At 40.8% G+C, this 15,679-nt stretch overlaps 1 protein-coding gene across 2 annotated transcripts in view; it reads left to right on the top strand.

Moving 5' to 3' along the window:
• Positions 1-15,679, top strand: part of LOC139748984 (protein UXT-like) — a 70,860-nt gene that overhangs the window by 7,890 nt on the left and 47,291 nt on the right. For both annotated transcript variants that reach the window (XM_071662337.1, XM_071662336.1), the window contains exon 2: positions 12,679-12,757. In XM_071662337.1, the coding sequence (XP_071518438.1) occupies positions 12,687-12,757 (71 nt within the window). In that variant the 5' untranslated portion in view covers positions 12,679-12,686. The remainder of the gene's footprint in view (positions 1-12,678; positions 12,758-15,679) is intronic.

Genomic DNA, 15,679 nt, shown 5'->3' on the forward strand with positions numbered 1-15,679 from the left:
ATGTGGTGTTGGATGCAAGCAAACAGATGACATAGTGAGTGGCTTTGCAATTTTCAGCAAGAGACAAATATATCAGTAAATTTTTACCATCATTTTGGCAGCAAGGTGAATGAGTGTATTACCTGATTAATTAACCTCACATTTTCCCCCGATGTACACATTCCTGATTGCCTTAATCATATTTAGTATCATTTTACGAGATAATATGTTCCAGATCATACTCTACAACTGTTATTGTGTTCTCTAAACACTACACTAGCATTACATTGTACAGTCAGTCAGCACTGTATTCAAAGCTAATAGTGCTGCAGAGCTATTATAGATAATTACCGTCACTTTAGCTATGCACTGATAATATCATTGGATATAGTAATTTTGTTTTGTAATCTTAGTATTTAAAGAATGCAGTAAGAATTGTGGAGCATGATTTGGAGCATTACATTATATTTTACTATACTAATTATGGTGATACCTGATATATCATTGTTGACCTCAGAAGTTTTCTACATATGTTTCAGATCATACTCTACAACTGTTATTGTGTTCTCTAAACACTACACTAGCATTACATTGTACAGTCAGTCAGCACTGTATTCAAAGCTAATAGTGCTGCAGAGCTATTATAGATAATTACCGTCACTTTAGCTATGCACTGATAATATCATTGGATATAGTAATTTTGTTTTGTAATCTTAGTATTTAAAGAATGCAGTAAGAATTGTGGAGCATGATTTGGAGCATTACATTATATTTTACTATACTAATTATGGTGATACCTGATATATCATTGTTGACCTCAGAAGTTTTCTACATCCACAGCTTGGGCTGAGTCCATGGTGCTGAGTTTGGTTGTTAATCAACTAGGTTGTTGGAGGCTGTGCCTGAAGGCCCATGCACCCAACACAGCATGGCCAGTCTAGTACATTTTTCAAATACGTACCTGAGGCCTTCTTAAATTTTCTTCACTGTACATCTCATAGTGTTTTGGGGAATTTGCAGGAATGTGTTAAACAGTTTTAGGCTTCATTGTGCTTATTGCACTTTGATTTCAGTGGTAATATTTTACAGAATCTTTCATGCTTGAGTGAAGATTGAGTAGTATACCTTTTAGGATTTTCCAGTTGTAACTAATGATGTACCCCAGAGAATATAGGTTCAGTAATTTCAGTCATTCCCAGCTGTTCAGATCATAGACTGCATTGCTGCAGGCTTTGGAAGATCTTTGTGCACTTCCTATTTGTGATTTCACCCACCCTTAAAGATGACATGAGCAATCAGCAGTATGCTGTCCAAGAGAATACTAATGCCTTAAAGAGTGTTATCATAGGTTTTTCATCGAGTATCAAAGGTCTGCAAGATTGTTTTGGAAGTGGCAATTGTTGCCTTTTTTTCTTTAAGCTCTTCACCCACTATTAGTTCTAGGTTTTTCAAACAGTTCTGTTGTTATATGATGGGATGTGTCTGTTTAGTATTTTTTTATTAACTTTTGCCAATATCAAAGAGGTTGAAAATTTTCCCCTTTAAAAGTATATTGTTTTCAATGGCCCAATGGAAGACTTTCATTGTAGTTTCTCTGTGTCTTTTGTTAAGATTTTCACCTATTCTCATGTGTGCAGGAGATACGAAACTATGGCTCATATTTGCGTGAGTGTCAGATATGAGAATGACGAACAGAAGGGGTCCAAGTACAGTTCCTAGGAGAACTAAGCCTACTGTGGAGATAATGGAAATAGCCTGATAATCAATGTGTTATGACCTGTTAGATAAAAGTTGGATATCTGTCTTTACACTCTACTGGTTACGTTCATTTTATGCATACTCCAAGCCATAGCACCATGGTCACATCAAAGACTTTTGGTAAGTATTTATAACACTGCGTTTTGTTCATTTATGGTGCCCTTTCAATTTGATTTTGGTGGTCAGTTGACAGAGATGCAAGATCATCCTGCCCTTAAACTGGGTTGTCTTGGGGTATGAATATCATTTAATCCCATATGGTTGGCCAGTTTGCATCTTAGGAGAGTCAAAAGTTTTTGTACTGTCACTGCTATTGGTTGTTAGTTTTTGGGGACCACTTTTTATTGTGGTAAGTGAGATGCTTTAAGTAAGTTTCAAACTCCTAGGGATGATAAGAGTTCAAAGAATTTGTCCAGAGTATTTGCTCCTTGTACAAGTGGCCTTTTGTGTTATCTATAAAGATGGAATTCCAGGAATCTAGTTCTGGTGCTGAGTGCATGGGTATGTTCTCAGTTTCCCTTTCAAAGTCTTGGCTTTATATAACATAAGAAGAATACTGATTAGGAAGAAGTCATTTGGGTTTTTTATCATCAGTGAGGTTTTGGGCTCACTAAATATGGATTAGGTTGCCTTATTGTTTTAGTTTCTCTCTCATCTCTTGGTGTTTATCCAAGTATGTTGCCTCTTCTGTTCTTAGTGGGCTAGTGGAATTCTTGGCCCTTGAATTGTCTTCTTCATATGAATAAAAAAAAATGTTTCGATTTTACTGATGACTCTTCTTTTTCATGGGTCTCGTATAACTTCTTGAATTTATCGTCCGTGTAATTTCCTACCTGTAATCACCTGTTTTTAATTTTGGAGAAGGGAGTTCAATACTTTGGGGCTTCATTTCTTTAACTTTCTCTGCTATCATACAGTACATGTTAGAAAAAACAGTGATATAGATTGATGATGTATACATTTACACACCAGCAATAGCACAGACCTCAACAAACTCACTTTTTAATGGTAATGATGTTATGATATTTACTAGTTGGTTTATGTAATATTATACAAAAGTGATGTATGAACAGATCCATGAAGAAAAACTAAAACCAAAAACAACTTCACAGGTTGATATCATAGGAATTTATGCATTACTGGTAGCATTCATTTCAACAAATTTGTTTTATGATGGTGAAGGTGTTATTGTAATTACAGTATGTTGTACCTAATGTTATAGGGAAATCATGTACAATAAATGCATGTGGGAAAGCAGTGTTATTCCAAAAACAGCATCACAAATTGATAACTACTGGCTCAGGTTAGGGTATGTATACAGTGGCTGATTTGATTGAGAAACTGCAGAAGTTGGTGACTGAGTTTGGAAAAGTGTGTGAAAGAAGGTTGAGAGTAAATGTGAATAAGAGCAAGGTTATTAGGTTCAGTAGGGTTGAGAGACAGGTTAATTGGGATGTAAGTTTGAATGGAGAAAAACTGGAGGAAGTGAAGTGTTTTAGATATCTGGAAGTGGACTTAGTAGTGAATGGAGCCATGGAAGTGGAAGTGAGTCACAGGGTGGGGGAGGGGGTGAAAGTTCTGGGAGCAATGAAGAATGTGTGGAAGGAGAGAATGTTATCTCAGAGAGCAAAAATGGGTATGTTTGAAGGAATAGTAATTCAAACAATGTTATATGGTTGCGAGGCATGGATTATAGGGTTGTACAGAGGAGGGTAGATGTGTTGGAAATGAAATCTCTGAGAACAGTGTATGGTGTAGGGTGGTTTGATCGAGTAAGTTATGAAAGGGTAAGAGAGATGTGCGGAAATAAAAAGAATGTGGTTCAGAGAGCAGAAAAGGGTGCGTTGAAATGGTTTGGACGTATGGAGAGAATGAGTGAGGAAAGATTGACAGAGGGGATGTATGTCTCAGAGGTAGAGGGAACAAGAAGCAGGAGACCAAAGTAGAGGTGGAAGGATGGAGTGAAAGATTTTGAGAGATCGGGGCCTGAACATTCTGGAGGGTGAGAGGTGTTAAACGAATAGAGTGAATTGGAACAATGTGGCACACTGGGGTCAACGTGCTGTCAGTGGACTAAACCAGGGCATGTGAAATGTCTGGGGTGAACCATGTAAATGTCTGTGGTACCTGGATATATATAAATATATATATATATCCCTGGGGATAGGGGTGAAAGAATACTTCCCACGCATTCCTCACGTGTCGTAGAAGACGACTAGAGGGGACGGGAGCGGGGCGCCAGAAATCCTCCCCTCCTTGTATTTTTTTTTAACTTTCTAAAACTGGAAACAGAAGAAGGAGTCACACGGGGAGTGCTCATCCTCCTCGAAGGCTCAGACTGGGGTGTCTAAATGTGTGTGGATGTAACCAAGATGTGAAAAGAGGAGAGATAGGTAGTATGTTTGAGGAAAGGAACCTGGATGTTTTGGCTCTGAGTGGAACGAAGCTCAAGGGTAAAGGGGAAGAGTGGTTTGGGAATGTCTTGGGAGTAAAGTCAGGGGTTAGCGAGAGGGCAAGAGCAAGGGAAGGAGTAGCAGTACTCCTGAAACAGGAGTTGTGGGAGTATGTGATAGAATGTAAGAAAGTAAATTCTTGATTAATATGGATAAAACTGAAAGTTGATGGAGAGAGATGGGTGATTATTGGTGCATATGCACCTGGGCATGAGAGGAAAGATCATGAGAGGCAAGTGTTTTGGGAGCAGCTGAATGAGTGTGTTAGTGGTTTTGTTGCACGAGACCAGGTTATAGTGATGGGTGATTTGAATGCAAAAGTGAGTAATGTGGCAGTTGAGGGAATAATTGGTATACATGGGGTGTTCAGTGTTGTAAATGGAAATGGTGAAGAGCTTGTAGATTTATGTGCTGAAAAAGGACTGATGATTGGGAATACCTGGTTTAAAAAGCGAGATATACATAAGTATACGTATGTAAGTAGGAGAGATGGCCAGAGAGTGTTATTGGATTACGTGTTAATTGACAAGCGCGCGAAAGAGAGACTTTTGGATGTTAATGTGCTGGGAGGTGCAACTGGAGGGATGTCTGATCACTATCTTGTGGAGGCTAAGGTGAAGATTTGTATGGGTTTTCAGAAAAGAAGAGTGAATGTTGGGGTGAAGAGGGTGGTGAGAGTAAGTGAGCTTGGGAAGGAGACTTGTGTGAGGAAGTACCAGGAGAGACTGAGTACAGAATGGAAAAAGGTGAGAACAATGGAAGTAAGGGGAGTGGGGGAGGAATGGGATGTATTTAGGGAATCAGTGATGGATTGTGCAAAAGATGCTTGTGGCATGAGAAGAGTGGGAGGTGGGTTGATTAGAAAGGGTAGTGATGTGATGTGAGAAGGAGATGAAGTGAGTATTTTGAAGGTTTGTTGAATGTGTTTGATGATAGAGTGGCAGATATAGGGTGTTTTGGTTGAGGTGGTGTGCAAAGTGAGAGGGTTAGGGAAAATGATTTGGTAAACAGAGAAGAGGTAGTAAAAGCTTTGCGGAAGATGAAAGCCGGCAAGGCAGCAGGTTTGGATGGTATTGCAGTGGAATTTATTAAAAAAGGGTGTGACTGTATTGTTGACTGGTTGGTAAGGTTATTTAATGTATGTATGACTCACGGTGAGGTGCCTGAGGATTGGCGGAATGCGTGCATAGTGCCATTGTACAAAGGCAAAGGGGATATGAGTGAGTGCTCAAATTACAGAGGTATAAGTTTGTTGAGTATTCCTGGTAAATTATATGGGAGGGTATTGATTGAGAGGGTGAAGGCATGTACAGAGCATCAGATTGGGGAAGAGCAGTGTGGTTTCAGAAGTGGTAGAGGATGTGTGGATCAGGTGTTTGCTTTGAAGAATGTATGTGAGAAATACTTAGAAAAGCAAATGGATTTGTATGTAGCATTTATGGATCTGGAGAAGGCATATGATAGAGTTGATAGAGATGCGCTACCTCGCAAACGCGGGAGACCGGCAAAAAAAAAATATATATATATATATATATATATATATATATATATATATATATATATATATGTATATATATATTTGCGTGTGTGGACGTATGTATATACATGTGTATGGGGGGGGGGCCATTTCTTTCGTCTGTTTCCTTGCGCTACCTCGCAAACGCGGGAGACAGCGACAAAGCAAAAAAATAAAAATATATGTCTGTGTATGTGTATATATATGTATCCGTTGAAATGTATAGGTATGTATATGTGCATGTGTGGATGTGTATGTATATACATGTGTATGTGGGGGCGTTGGGCCATTCTTTTGTCTGTTTCCTTGCGCTACCTCGCTAACGTGGGAGACAGCGACAAAGTATAACAAAATAAATACATATATATATATATATATATATATATATATATGTATTTATTTTGTTATACTTTGTCGCTGTCTCCCACGTTAGCGAGGTAGCGCAAGGAAACAGACAAAAGAATGGCCCAACGCCCCCACATACACATGTATATACATACACATCCACACATGCACATATACATACCTATACATTTCAACAGATACATATATATACACATACACAGACATATACATATATATACACATGTACGTAATTCATACTTGCTGCCTTTATTCATTCCCATCGCCACCCCGCCATACATGAAATGACAATCCCTTCCTCACACACACATGCGAGGTAGCGCCAAGAAAAAGACAACAAAGGCCACATTCGTTCACACTCAATCTCTAGATGTCATGTATAATGCACCGAAACCACAACTCCCCTTCCACATTCAGGCCTCACAAAACTTTCCATGGTTTACCCCAGATGCTTCACATCTCCTGGTTCAATCCATTGAAGCACATCAACCTCGGTATACCACATCATTCCAATTCACTCTATTTCTTGCACGCCTTTCACTCTCCTGCACCTTCAGGCCCCGATCGCTCAAAATCTTTCTCACTCCATCCTTCCACCTCCAATTACTTCTCACACTTCTCCTCATTCCCTCCACCTATGACACACATATCCTCTTTGTCAATCTTTCCTCAATCATTCTTATCGTGTGACCATGTGACCATAATTGTTTAATTTGTTTATGGATGGGGTTGTTAGGGAGGTGAATGCAAGAGTTTTGGAGAGAGGGGCTGGTGTGCAGTCTGTTGTGGATGACAGGGTGTGGGAAATGAGTCAGTTGTTGTTTGCTGATGATATAGCACTGGTAGCTGATTTGGGTGAGAAACTGCAGAAGCTGGTGACTGAATTTGGTAAAGTGTGTGAAAGAAGAAAGCTGAGAGTAAATGTGAATAAGAGCAAGGTTATTAGGTACAGTAGGGTTGAGGGACAAGTTAATTGGGAGGTATGTTTGAATGGAGAAAAACTGGAGGAAGTGAAGTGTTTTAGATATCTGGGAGTGGATTTGGCAGCGGATGGAACCATGGAAGTGGAAGTGAGTCACAGGGTGGGGAAGGGGGCGAAAATTCTGGGAGCATGGAAAAATGTAGGGAAGGCGAGAACATCATCTCGGAAAGCAAAAATGGTTATTGTTACGAACGTGTGTGTGTGCCCACATGTTCGTGTGTACATTTTGTAGTTATGGTGTAAGTGATATATTAGGGCAGGACGATCGAGGGGAGAGCAGGACCATTAGGCCTCTGAAGTTTCCAGATGGCCGTGCAGGATCAAGAAGATCCCGCCAGGCCATCAATCCAGTTAACCACAACACTTAGACCTTTCATCTGAGGCACCAGGCTGGTGGGGGGTCAAGTTGGGAGGTCAGCCTACGGCATATGGCCTCCTGTACACCGTCGTCACTGTTGAGGTGGGACGGACTTAGGATTCTCCAGCCAACCAGCGATTCATAGATAGCCCCTCCTCCAATCACCGCCGGACCTGAGGCCCTCCAGCCAGGTAGGAGTGGCGCTTAGGAGCCAACCTCCTCCAATCACAACTGGACCTTAGGCCCATAGCCAGTCAAGGGTGGTGCTATAGGATAACAGAGTGGACGCCAGTCGTTCCTACTTGTAATAAAAACCTCTGACACCTCCTGAGCCTCGATTCCTCTCTAGCCCAACAAGGTAAGTGGTTTTCCCTCTGTCTCAAAGCTCATAGTCCTTGTGAAGTGCGTGATGTAAGTTCTACAGTGTTGAGCTGCCTCTGTCATTTAGTTTCGAGTATCCCAAGCCTGTAGCCTGAGTGAAGTGTGCAATATAAATTCTAAGGTGTTGAACTGCCTCTGTGATTTTGTTTCAAGCATCATAGAGTATTGTAACTCGTCCTAGAAGTATCTAACAAAAAGTGTATCTAGAATCATGTTACCGAGGACAAATTGTCATAAAGGAAAGAGATCTCTTGGTTTGAAATCTTACCTGGAATGTTAAACTCATGTTCAGTGTTAACGTAAATGATTTGTGCCTGATTCATGTGTTTGTTATGTTGTACCCTTTAGTTCTTTTATTGTAAGTAGTTTTAATGCTGGTGTTTGATTTAATCCCATGACTTTTAAGATAGTGTTATCCTGTGTTGCATAACGAAAAGAAATTGGCGACCCTGCTAGGCTAAGGATAGAATTCGTAACAGTATGTTTGAAGGAATAGTGGTTTCAACAGTGTTATATGGTTGTGAGGCATGGGCTATAGATAGGGTTTTGTGGAGGAGGGTGGATGTGTTGGAAATGAGATCTTTGAGGACAATATGTGGTGTGAGGGGGTTTGATCGAGTAAGTAATGAAAGGGTAAGAAATGTGTGTGGTGATAAGGAAGAGTGTGGTTTAGAGAATGGAAGAGGGTGTTTTGAAATGGTTTGGTTACATGGAGAGAATGAGTGAGGAAAGATTGACAAAGAGGATATATGTGTCAGTGGTGGAGGGAACAAGAAGTGGGAGACCAAATTGGAGGTGGAAGGATGGAGTGAAAAAGATTTTGAGCGATCGGGTCCTAAACATGCAGGAGGGTGAAAGGCGTGCCAGGAATAGAGTGAATTGGAACGATGTGGTATACTGGGGTCGACGTGCTGTCAGTGGATTGGACCAGGGCATGTGAAGCGTCTGGGGTAAACCATGGAAAGTTTTGTGGGGCCTGGATGTGGAAAGGGAGTTGTGGTTTCGGTGCATTGTACATGACAGCTAGAGACTGAGCGTGAACGAATGTGGTCTTTGTTGTCTTTTCCTATCACTACCTCGCACGCATGCGGGGGAAGGGGGTTGTCATTTCATGTGTGGTGGGGTGGCGACGGGAATGAATAAAGACAGCAAGTATGAATTATGTACCTGTGTATATATATGTCTGTGTATGTATATATATATGTATACTTTGAAATGTATGGGTATGTATACGTGCGTGTGTGGACGTGTATACATATACATGTGTATGTGGGTTGGTTGGGCCATTCTTTCGTCTGTTTCCTTCGCAACCTCGCTAACGTGGAAGACGGCGACAAAGTATAATAAATAGATAAATATAGTAATATTTTTTCTTCACAGTTTTCGTAATTAGATCTTAATTTTATGAATAAACTATTGATTGTTTGAATAACCACCCAAAATTGTGGAAAATCAGAAAAAGTTGCAAAAAACTAATGAGAGGCACACACAGTTGGCTGAATGTAAAGATTGACAGATGCATGTATGGGATAGTGTTAATTCTCCGGACATCACTTCTTTCCACATATCCCTTTTACACTATGATGTTGCTGCCATCTCCTTATTTCTTGTTCTGCAGGTATTACTTTTGGCCACTGTTTTTGGAAACTGTCTAATGTGTCCACCAAGTCTTAAACTCAAAACATGCATGAGGCTTCTGTTTCCCATGTTTTCTGTTTGGAGATTGACCACTCAAGGATTGAGCATTACAATACCTCAGTTTTTCTTTGGGCAGCTAAGCCATGAAATTCCTCCCTACGTTTGTCTTTCCCTGTTGCTGTAATCTTTCTTTCTATAAGAGTCATGTCTAAAAATTCCTGATTAATTTCAAAGTTTGTTCTTTTTCCATTTCACCCAAGGCAACCTTGATTTAGGCATATTTTGCCCGTTCCATGTTAGTTACTATAAAAGAATATGTTTAGGATGAACTTGGTTAATATGTTGAATTACTGGCTGACTTTCTTTTTTGCCTCCATAGTTCAAAGTTTATAGAGATGCTCTGTGGAAGGTATTAAGAATATATGGTGTGGGAGGCAAGTTGTTAGAAGCAGTGAAAAGTTTTTATCAAGGATGTAAGGCATGTGTATGTGTAGGAAGAGAGGAAAGTGATTGGTTGTCAGTGAATGTAGGTTTGCGGCAGGGGTGTGTGATGTCTCCATGGTTGTTTAATTTGTTTATGGATGGGGTTGTTAGGGAGGTGAATGCAAGAGTTTTGGAAAGAGGGGCAAGTATGCTGTCTGTTGTGGATGAGAGAGCTTGGGAAGTGAGTTAGTTGTTGTTCGCTGATGATACAGCGCTGGTGGCTGATTCGGATGAGAAACTGCAGAAGCTGGTGATTGAGTTTGGCAAACTGTGTGAAAGAAAAACGCTGAGAGTAAATGTGAAGAAGAGCAAGGTTATTAGGTACAGTAGGGTCGAGGGACAAGTCAATTGGGAGGTAAGTTTGAACGGAGAAAAACTGGAGGAAGTGAAGTGTTTTAGATATCTGGGAGTGGATCTGGCAGTGGATGGAACCATGGAAGCGGAAGTGAATCATAGGTTGGGGGAGGGGGTGAAAGTTCTGGGAGCGTTGAAGAATGTGTGGTAGTTGAGAACATTATCTTGGAAAGCAAAAGTGGGTATGTTTGAAGGAATAGTGGTTCCAACAATGTTATATGGTTGCGAGTTGTGGTCTTTTGATAGAGTTGTGCTCGGAGGAGGGTGGATGTGCTGGAAATGAGATGTTTGAGGATAATATGTGGTGTGAGGTGGTTTGATCAAGTAAGTAATAATAGGGTGAGAGAGATGTGTGGTAATAAAAAATGTGTGGTTGAGTGAGCAGAAGAGGGTGTTTTGAATGGTTTGGTTACATGGAGAGAATGAGTGAGGAAAGATTGACAAAGAGTATATATGTGTCACAGGTGGAGGGAACGAGGACAAGTGGGAGACCAAATTGGAGGTGGAAAGATGGAGTGAAGAAGATTTTGAGTGATCAGGGCCTGAACATGCAGGAGGGTGAAAGGCGTGCAAGGAATAGAGTGAATTGGAACGATTTGATATACCGGGGTCGACGTGCTGTCAATGGATTGAACCAGGGCATGTGAAGCATCTGGGGTAAACCATGGAAAGTTCTGTGGGGCCTGGATGTGGAAAAGGAGCTGTGGTTTCGGTGCATTATTACATGACAGCTAGAGAGTGAGTGTGAACGAATGTGGCCTTTGTTGTCTTTTCCTAGCGCTACCTCGCACACATGATTGGGGAGGGGGCTTTTATTTCATGTATGGTGGGGTGGCGATGGGAATGAATAAAGGCAGACAGTATGAATTATGTACATGTGTATATATGTTTATGTCTGTTTGTGTGTATATATATGTATACGTATATAATCGGTAAATCTATTACACTGTAGTGAAAGGTTTTAGATAAGTGGTGAACTGGTAGTAAAGGTTAAAGAACTTAGACCGTATTTGGGATTAGTACTCTGCAAAGACAACATGCTGGAAAGAGAAATAATGGAGATTCCTGTTCAAGGTAGAAAGGCAACTGGATTTTATGGGAGCAGTATTAAAGGGATGAATGTGACTGTGAACATTAAGAAAGGAATAAGAAAGAGGATAGGTCTGCCAAGCCTGACATATGAGTGTGCTACAAGGACATGGGGTGAAGCAGATGGTTCAAGGATTCAAACTAACTAAAGTTAGGTATTTTATCAACATGTGTGGTGTTAGCAGTTATAATGGAGTAAGTACTAGCAAAGTGTATAAGAGGTGTAGGATGACAAAGAAAGATAAAGACATAGGGTGTGGTGTTGAAGATTGGGATGAGAGAAATATCTTGAAGTGAAGTTACAGGGAGAGGATGCATGATGAAATTCAAGAAAATATATAAGAGTGAGATAGAAGGAAGTACAAAAAAGTGTGAGGAAGAGCCAGCATTCTAGGAGGGGAAAGTTAGGCAATAAATCAGGGAAAGGATCCAGGAAGGTGTAAGGGGTCAGAGTATGAAAGGAAGGTTTGTTTAGATAATGAAGCCTTGAGACTTTTCTCTCATGGATGCCATCCAAAGTAGAGTTCTTAGGTGGGAAATGAGGCAGCAAATATATAGCTAGGCATAATTTCCTTCTGCAAGTTTTCTGAGTACTCTCCTACTTCCAAGGGATAGGGCTCAGATGGCATACATCACTAAGTCATAAGGGAGTGTGTATTTATCCTAGCATGGAGTATTGCTCACATATCTATGATGGTTCTTCCTCCACCTTACTAGTAATGAGAGTGGAATTGAAAGCCTTCCATGTCATTAATTCTTCAAGCATCAGCTTTCTTCAACCATTCCTCCTTGTACGCAACATTGTTTTGTACTCTGTTCTTTAGGTATTATTTTGGCCACTGTTTGCATGAGCTGTCTGCATGTGTCCCTGCCCTCCAAGGCTTGTACCCAGGGCATGTACCTGACTGTTGTTTCCCAGAGATTCTGTGTGGGGACCAGCCGCTAGAGGAGTGACCATTAGGACACCTCTTTCTTCCATCAAACAGCTAAGCTGTAGAATTCTCATCATAAATTTATCTTTTTCTCTTCCTATAGCCTTTCTACCTTTAATTTTCAGGTCTATAAACATCTACAGAGCCCTGATTGATTTTTGCATTATTTTTCTCTGTATTTTATCCCCTTCTGCTGAGATAACCTTTTATTTGAGTATATTTTGCCTGTCATTGATCACTGTAGAAAAAGAAAATATATTACTCCTTACTGTCTCAGTATTGGGCAGACATCTCTTTGAAAGTAGAGTGGTGAAGATCTTGGGGTGACAGCTTAGAAACAGGAAATTCTGCTTTTGATTTAGAAATATTTCTTAATATTTTTATTGTTTCAGATTGTAGTATGATGGCTGACAGAGAGAAGATAGAAAAATATGAGCATTTCCTAAATGAAGTTTTAAAGGAGGATTTGAGGTGAGTGATTAGCTTTATATAATTTGTATGTAGCATTTATGGATCTGGAGAAGGCTTATGATAGAGTTGATAGAGATGCTCTGTGGAAGGTACTAAGAATATATGGTGTGGAAGGCAAGTTGTTAGAAGCAGTGAAAAGTTTTTATCCAGGATGTAAGGCGTGTGTACGTGTAGGAAGAGAGGAAAGTAATTGGTTCTCAGTGAATGCAGGTTTGCGGCAGGGGTGTGTGATGTCTCCATGGTTGTTTAATTTGTTTATGGATGGGGTTGTTAGGGAGATGAACGCAAGAGTTTTGGAAAGAGGGGCAAGTATGCAGTCTGTTGTGGATGAGAGAGCTTGGGAAGTGAGTCAGTTGTTGTTCACTGATGATGCAGCACTGGTGGCTGATTCATGTGAGAAACTGCAGAAGCTGGTGACTGAGTTTGGTAAAGTGTTTGAAACAAGAAAGTTAAGAGTAAATGTGAATAAGAGCAAGGTTATTAGGTACAGTAGGGTTGAGGGTTGAGTCAATTGGGAGGTAAGTTTGAATGGAGAAAAACTGGAGGAAGTAAAGTGTTTTAGATATCTGGGAGTGGATCTGGCAGTGGATGGAACCATGGAAGCGGAAGTGAATCATAGGGTGGGGGAGGGGGCGAAAATCCTAGGGGCGTTGAAGAATGTGTGGAAGTCGAGAACATTATCTCGGAAAGCAAAAATGGGTATGTTTGAAGGAATAGTGGTTCTAACAATGTTGTATGGTTGCGAGGCGTGGGCTATGGATAGAGTTGTGCGCAGGAGGGTGGATGTGCTGGAAATGAGATGTTTGAGGACAATATGTGGTGTGAGGTGGTTTGATCGAGTAAGTAATATAAGGATAAGAGAGATGTGTGGAAATAAAAAGAGCGTGGTTGAGAGAGCAGAAGAGGGTGTTTTGAAATGGTTTGGGCACATGGAGAGAATGAGTGAAGAAAGATTGACCAAGAGGATATATGTGTCGGAGGTTGAGGGAACGAGAAGTGGGAGACCAAATTGGAGGTGGAAAGATGGAGTGAAAAAGATTTTGTGTGATCGGGGCCTGAACATGCAGGAGGGTGAAAGGCGGGCAAGGGATAGAGTGAATTGGATCGATGTGGTATACCGGGGTTGACGTGCTGTCAGTGGATTGAATCAGGGCATGTGAAGCGTCTGGGGTAAACCATGGAAAGTTCTGTGGGGCCTGGATGTGGAAAGGGAGCTGTGGTTTCGGGCATTATTACATGACAGCTAGAGACTGAGTGTGAACGAATGGGGCCTTTGTTGTCTTTTCCTAGCGCTACCTCGCACACATGAGGGGGGAGGGGGATGTTATTCCATGTGTGGCGAGGTGGCGATGGGAATAAATAAAGGCAGACAGTATGAATTATGTACATGTGAATATATGTATATGTCTGTGTGTGTATATATATGTGTACATTGAGATGTATAGGTATGTATATCTGCGTGTGTGGACGTGTATGTATATACATGTGTATGGGGGGTGGGTTGGGCCATTTCTTTCATCTGTTTCCTTGCGCTACCTCGCAAATGCGGGAGACAGCAACAAAGCAAAATAAATGAATATGAATAATTTGTTTGAAGGTGTTACTGAACTTCACTTACAAGTAGTTATACTGTGAGCTTGAAGCCACTTCTGGTGAGGCTGCGTTATCATCATTGGACAGCTTGGGGTACAATGTCAATGAGGACCTTGTCACTCCAAAGGAGTCTGTCATGCTGCTTTGGACTGCAGTCTCTTAGTTACAGGAACCTCTTCAGAGGGACTATAAGATAATGATTTTTGTGTGCAGTACTTTACATGATGCAGCTGTTAATCATAAAGTCTTTAAGATTGAAAAACCTTTCTCTTCACAGGCATAACATTTTGAACTTAGATTGAAACAAATGTTTTAATGCTCAGATAAGCCCATATGGCATCTCCTTACCCTCAGTCTATCTTATTGATAGATGTTTATGCAGCATCCCATTTGTGTCAGTGCCATGGGACCCCTTCCCCTCTGCTTCAAACATTCCTTTGGTCATTTCCACCAAAAATCTGATGTGCTGTGGCATTTCTCATGTTAATAAAAGAAAGGGATGACTGACAAGATCATAGGACATGGTGAGTAAGGAAGAGAAAAGGGAATGCTAACATAGCTACCTTTGTTGAAATCCCAATGTATTCCCTGATAGGGGTTACCTTGTAAGCACAGGGGTTAGTTGTTTGGGCTGTAGGCCTATCAACGACCTGGGTCACTTAGGCCATTAATGTCATGATACATCCCCCACTGAAAAATCTTCACTTTCCTCAGGTGTTAAGGATAATTTTAAGACCATATACTTTCTTACAATGCATGTGGCACAGAATTTGGTAGTACGGACAGGAAAAAGAAGAGGGTTAATCCTGTAATTACCCTTTTTGATTCACTGTAGTTGAAAGAATGTTCAGTATTTGTTTATAGGGCTCCTGGTGCCAAGTATTTGGTGCCTTGGAGGTTTAAGCTTCAACATTTGGAGTGTGAAGTACTGGCTGAGTTCCAGGTAACCCTGCACCTTGTCTCTCAAGCAGGTATCAAGATGGTATTATGGACTTCCGTGGTGTAGTGGTAAGTGTTCCTAACCATAATGCATTCACAGTCCATCCAGGGTCGAGCACATAGGTTGAATCCTTGTTGTGGTAGTTAGTGAATAATCAACTGAGTTGTTCATCTACCCCTTGGGGTTGGTCAATAAAATGGGCTCAAGGCTCAAGCAAGGGTTTATATGTACCAATGCTCATAGACATAAGTCTGAGTTCTGTTCTGACCGATTGGTCGGATCTCAAAATGGATGTAAGTCATACATATGTCAACATGGCTTGTAGAATTTTTATACCTATACAGCATTCTTTTATCCCACTCATTTTCTATCATGATTATCTCATCTTT

The sequence above is a fragment of the Panulirus ornatus genome, chromosome 6 (genome assembly GCF_036320965.1).
Source record: "Panulirus ornatus isolate Po-2019 chromosome 6, ASM3632096v1, whole genome shotgun sequence".
NCBI lineage: Eukaryota > Metazoa > Arthropoda > Malacostraca > Decapoda > Palinuridae > Panulirus > Panulirus ornatus.